Source organism: Phaethon lepturus, unplaced genomic scaffold (genome assembly GCF_000687285.1).
Source record: "Phaethon lepturus isolate BGI_N335 unplaced genomic scaffold, ASM68728v1 scaffold35084, whole genome shotgun sequence".
NCBI lineage: Eukaryota > Metazoa > Chordata > Aves > Phaethontiformes > Phaethontidae > Phaethon > Phaethon lepturus.
In genome coordinates this window covers 1-6,053 of record NW_010536097.1, presented here as the reverse complement: position 1 = coordinate 6,053, position 6,053 = coordinate 1, and the positions used below count along the sequence as shown (strand labels likewise).

General features: G+C 56.6%; 1 protein-coding gene across 1 annotated transcript; it reads left to right on the top strand.

Annotated features, from left to right (window-relative positions):
- Window positions 1-1,331: 1,331 nt before the first annotated feature.
- Window positions 1,332-3,652, top strand: COQ4 (coenzyme Q4; the record flags this gene model as incomplete). Its single annotated transcript, XM_010286068.1, has 4 exons — window positions 1,332-1,434; window positions 1,774-1,903; window positions 2,786-2,879; window positions 3,490-3,652. Coding segments are annotated over 4 exons (490 nt in total), but the record flags the coding sequence as incomplete, so codon positions are not given.
- Between the last annotated feature and the right edge of the window lie 2,401 nt (window positions 3,653-6,053).

The window sequence follows — 6,053 nt, the reverse complement described above, 5'->3', positions numbered from 1 at the left end:
CCATGGATTTCTCCCCTGCGCCTGCTGCTGCCATCTTCTTGCATTGGAGACTTCGTCTCTTCTGGGCTGCCTCCTCTTAGACACCTCTGTATTTTCTTTCCCAGCGCCCACAGCATCTCCCCAAGCTGTGAAATGAGGCCACACTCTTGTCTTCCTTGTTAAGACTTGATCGCTTTTGCTTCCATGTCTGCAGGGACTTGTTGAGCGCAGCAAGGCAGAGGACCAGGAGGGACTTAATGAGTCTCTTATTAACCAAGATCTTACTGTCTATTTGCTTGCCTTCTCCCTGCTCCTCGTTATGTGTCGCACTGGCCGCTTGCGTATTGTTTGGGTTATACCACAAAGGGTCTGGGGAAAAGCTGCTTTTTGTTGTATGTTTGTGCAGAGTGGCCTGATCCTGGCTCCAGATGCTGAGCTGGTAAAGCACATGGAGCACCAGGATGGGGCTGAGACCCAGAGGAACTGCCCAGAGAGAGGGGACAGCAAAAGCACCAAGGGTTGGGGAGAGATGTCCCCACCTGCTCCTTGCCCCATGCTGTTGTAGGTATTTGCAGCAGTCCAATTTGTGCACACAAGTCTCTTCTTTTTTTTCATCCTCCAAGCTGCTGAGGTCCCTTTGACACCAAATACACAAGGAAGTATCTGCAGCCAGGGTGAAGCTGGTGCCAGTCCTGCTTATCTCCCTGGCACCTCCGCTCCAGGAGCTGAGCAGCTCCTGGATCCACTGCAGGGCTTTTATCATGGGAAGAACTTATCCTATGCATGGGAATAAAAGAGGTTTTTTTTTTAGTTCCAGGGCTGTGGGGAATGCGTTTGCCAACAACTTGGAGAGGAGATCTTGCTGTGCGTGGCTGCCACGTGGCTGGTGGGGAAAGCCTGAGCAGGAGAGAAGTTAAACCTGCGTTTAGAACAAATTCCCTCCCCTCTTTAGGGTTGTTCCTTTGAAACTCTGTCTGCTTTGCAGGGACACTAAAGAGCTCTGCTGCCCCGGGGACAGCTTTTGCTGGGGGCTGTGCCCAGCCAGCAGCCCACGTGGCAGCTTTTTGTGCAGAGGACACTGGTGTTTTTGCAATCAGAGTTTTACAGGGATGCAAGATGAGAGCTGTTTTATTGCCAAGGCTTCAGGTAGATCCTTTAAACAAGTTGCATCTCAGCCTCAGCAACAGAAATAAGGACGGTGCTATCCCTACGGGAAGAAGTCAGGATCTATGCAAGGAAAACGCCCGGGAAGGGCAGAGGCAGGGGATGGGGGTTTCCAGGGGCTCCTTTTCTCCAGGACCCCCCACTGTGGGTTTCACTGGGAGACTCACTGACCTGTGTTTTGCTTTCAGGGAACGGCCTCGCATCCGTCTCTCCACCTTGGACATGGCCAGGCTGCAGGGGCTGCCGGACGGCACGCTGGGCCGAGAGTACGTCCGATTCTTGGAGGACAACGTGAGTGTGGGGCTTTGCAGGGTGCGAACGGCTGTAATTGATCCTTGTGCTGGGAGCACGGATGTGCTTTAGAAGGAGATTGGAGCCATGGAGGAATCTGTGGGGAACCCTCTGGGAGTGAGAGGTTCAGGGGGGGCGGGATGAGATGCTGGGTGTTGGATGATTTGTCACCAGTGCTGCAGGGTCCTTGGTTTCCATCTCTATAAATGATGTCGACCCCCATTATTGGCGGCTGGGAGATGGGCTGATGGAGGTGACCACATATTGCTGTGCATTAAAGAATGAGGCCAGAAGCTTGAGGTTTGGAGGGGGATGAATTTGGCCTCTCTGGATTTGCAGAAGGTTTCTCCAGACACCCGGATGCCGCCTAAGTTTGTTGATGATGAAGAGCTGGCGTACGTGATCCAGCGGTACCGAGAAGTCCATGACCTGATGCACACCCTCCTGGGCATGCCAACCAACATGCTCGGTGAGCAGCAGCGGGCTCAGAGGGCTGCGTGGCCAAACCCCAAACCCCACTGATGGCGCTTGGCTGCCTCTCCCAGGAATGGAGCGGGCTGGGCCGGTCAGACTCCACGATCCTCAGCCTGGGGAGGTGTGCGGGGAGGGTTTGCATCATCACTGTCCCGCACCGCTGGCTCTGTGGTGACCAAGAGGTTGCGGGATGTCACCTTTCCCTTGCTGGCAGATGCTCTGGCCCAGCCCTGGGTGCAGGCAGCTGCTGGGCGAGTGGGTGGGTGTTTGCTGCCTGGCACTGAGGGAGAGGTGTTTCACAAGCTCTGAGCAAAGGCAGAAGTGGGGGATTCCTGGTTGCTCCTTATCTGTGCGTCCCTGTGTCCTTTGCCCTCGTTTTGTGTCTGACTCAATAGCAAGTGGCAAGTCGAGCCTTGCTGGTGAGCCTGCGGGAACCGGCATGTCAGGTCTCCTACGCAGGCTTTGGCTGAGCCCTGGTGGCATTTGTAAAAGGTCTGTCCCTTGCTGAGTGACAGGGAGAGCTGTGCGGGCATCAGGCTTCAGCAAGTGCTTTGCTAAACATCTGCAGGGCCCCAGCTTGTCGAGGAGGTGTTTCCCAAGCTCATGGGACACTGACTGCAGGGTGCTGCTCCCCTGGGGACCCCAGGCCGTCCCTCTTGGGTGGGTGGTGCACGACAAGGCTCGTCCTGGCACAGGATGAGGACACAGCCAGGCTTGGGAGGCACTCCCAAGTCCTGCTGCGGAGGCGGAGGGGATGGGTGCATAGCCATCCTCGGGAAGGGGCAGGTTGTGCAGCCTGCGTTGCAGGACCACGTGGCCCTGGCTAGCCCTCGACCCGGGCGCCCTGCCCGCTCACAGCCTCTCTGCTCCCTCCCAGGCGAGGTCGTGGTGAAGTGGTTCGAAGCCATCCAGACGGGGTTGCCCATGTGTGTCCTGGGAGCAGCGTTCGGCCCCATCCATCTCAGCGCACGGTAGGCGCCGGCCGATGAGGAGGGAATCTCTGCCCTGGGGACGCACCAGCCTGGGTGATGCTTTCTGGTGTCCTCTGGGGACAAAGAGGGGACACTGCTAGTTTGCAGGGGGAAGTGAAACGGGGATCCCTCGTGTGAACCGTCTGCTTTGCCCCATGGCCCAGGGAAGTGGTGATGGCGGGAGCACGGCTTTGCCTGACCACTGAAGCAGAACCTGATGTTTCATCTGCTTCCAGCGCTGACTTTCCCATGCCAGGCAGGGAGAGCGAAGCCCAGGCCTGGCTGCCCTTGACTGGGCACGTGTTGAGAGCCATCAGGACCCTTACCATACTGGCGGCCATTCCCTGCCCCAGCACATCTGTTTTGGTGGCCCAGTTTGGGGAGTGCAGAACCTGAGGTCTGGTATTGGGTTTGCTGCTGACTGTAACTTTCCCGGCACACCATCCTCTTCTGTGCCTCAGTTTCCCCTGTGAGATAAGCAGGAGGGATGCTAGAAGGGTGGAGGGGTACATGGGGCACATGGGTTTGGCATCTGCCTGCAATGGGGAGTTGGAAATAAAAAATGAAATGTAGAAATCAAACCTGTCACCTCCTGTATCGTTTTTTCCAGAAAGCTGCAGGTCCTGGCCACCGAGCTGGTCCCCTGGGCGATTCGGAGTGGGCGCAACGCCAGCTGTATCCTGAACATCTACTACGAGCAGCGCTGGGAGCAGCCAGTGGAGTCCCTGCGAGAGGAGATTGGCATCTTCCCTCCCCCGGCTGTTCGGGTGTGAGAGCTCAAGTACGGGGAGGGGACAGGGGAACCCCGCTGGCAGGCAGCAGCCGTCCCCGCCACGCTCCATCTCCTCCTGCCTGGGAGCGCAGCGTGGCTCTGCTACCAGCCGCCACCAACCCAGGGACTGAGTTTTCTCTTGCCAAGAACAGGTACCCTCTTGTTGGTAGAGGCCAAGTGGCACCTCCCTGTACTGTGGTATTGCTGTTTGGGATGCAGTGGAGGGACGGCAAGTCCCACTGTGCCTTTGCCAGCTGGGTCTGGCTCCTGGCTCCAGTACTGATGCTCCGAAATGCTGGGATGGAGAGGGAGCAGAGCTGGTTTACAACACACCAGAGCAAACTTGGCCTTCTGCAGCTCTAGGGCTGTGTAAGTAAATCCCTCCTCCCACCCTCCCTGGGACGATCAAGGCTTAAAGTCTTGGCACCACCCTGGACTGGAGCTAAACCAGTGATTTACAGTGCAGCCCAAGGGCAGGTTTCATGTGTGCAACAGTGAAATCCCGTCTTGTACTGGTGCCTAACTGGTCTCCTGATGGGTCATATGGGATGTGCCTCACGCCTTGGGGACCAGGCGGCGCGCAATTGCATGCCTATGGAAGCAGACAGGGAAATACCTTTGGATATTATGCCTGCTGGATTGGCTGTTTGAGAGCTGATCCTAGGCTGCCGTGCCTCTCTGTAGTCCCTCGCCACCAAAAATGCTGAAATCTGCGTGGCTGCCCTGGGTTTTCAATAGGAATTGTCCCCTCCTTGGGCAACAAAATGACTTGATTGGGAATAAGAGGCTGAATCCTGGGAGCACAGAAACAGCGGCTGCTTGTGCTGCATCTGGGAGCTGATTGCTGTCTGGGTTAATTAAACAGAGCTCCAGACTGCCAGTGGCTGGAGAGCAGAGCTGTCGGATGTGAGGGCAGAGAGTCACCAGGCCAGGGGCTCTTTGTACGTGTGGGTTTGCTGTTGAAATTCCTTCTTGCTTAATAAAATCCATGGTGGAGCTTGTGATTCATTACCCCTCTCCTTCCGCCCCATCTCCCCTTCTGAGGGCGAGATCTGACCTGAAACCTTCACCCCTTTTTGGCTCCAGTGGGGTCTACTGTTGTCTGCCTGTGGTGGTAGGTGATGGCAGGGCACGCACATGGTCGCACGTCCCTGGGGACCAGGGCACAAAGCAGGCTGGGGGGCCACATCTTTCCAGCTGGGATTTGGGGATGCTGGGCTGTCCGGTGGCTCCTTGTGGTCGTTGTTGCAGAAGGGCTCAGACAGAGGAGGATTGGGGTGGGGGCCAAGGCTGGGGGCTTCCTGATGTGATCCTGGTTCCTAGGGGAGGGAGGGGGTCCTTTGGTGGCCCCGGGGGGCAGTTGTGGAGCCGGGGGACATGTCTTTGCTCTACTGTGAGCTTCACTGGCCCTGTCCTAGTCTCTTCCGGGATGCTAGAATGGACAGGCAAGAGCAGGGGCTGACGGTGAGGATGGGGGTCAGAGTTGCTCCATCCCAGGAGGCTGAGCAGGGGCAAAACTCTTGGGTTTTGGGCTCCATTCAAGAGCAGACACCAGGGCAGAGGGACTGGCTTCCTTCCAGCTTCCCCTGACTCCCCACATTCAACTTCTACCTCTACTCCATCCCCCACCAGCCAGACTTCGGGTTTTTCTTCCAAACTGGGAGGAATCCTATAAATATATCTTTCAGCTGCCATAAATAACACAGAGTGGAGGTTGTCCTATTGCACTGGTCAAGATGAAAGAAACGTTTGGCCCTAAAATGACCCAGAAATGTGCTTTTCTGCATCGGAAATGTGTCTGAGCTTTGGGGCGGTTAAACGGAAGGGAAGCAAGGATTTGCCACGTCCAGAACCCATGAGCAGCTGTCAAAGAAATGTGGGAAATGATGGTCGTGAGAGAGGGTTTCGCTGCACTTTGGGTTATTTAGCGTGGCCATGCAGCGCTGGGGCTGCCGGCGGTGGTTGTGCCTCCTTCACGCAGCCGTGTGTTGCTTGGTGGGTTGGTGCCAGCACTACAGGAATGGCACGTAACGTAATTTTAAGCTGCATCTGCTCAGCGAGATCGCTTACCGGCCACTGCGGCTCCTGTTCGCTGTCGCTTGTCGAGCCTGAGTAAAGCAGTGGCAGCAGAGACAAACCATGCGAAAATGCATTTTTTGGGGGGACTTATTCACTGCGGGCAAGTGGCAGCTCCACCACCGCCACCAGCAGCGGTCCGTGCCCGTACCTGTGCTGCTGGGGCCGTTTGATGGTCGTGAGAGAGGGTTTCGCTGCACTTTGGGTTATTTAGCGTGGCCATGCAGCGCTGGGGCTGCCGGCGGTGGTTGTGCCTCCTTCACGCAGCCGTGTGTTGCTTGGTGGGTTGGTGCCAGCACTACAGGAATGGCACGTAACGTAATTTT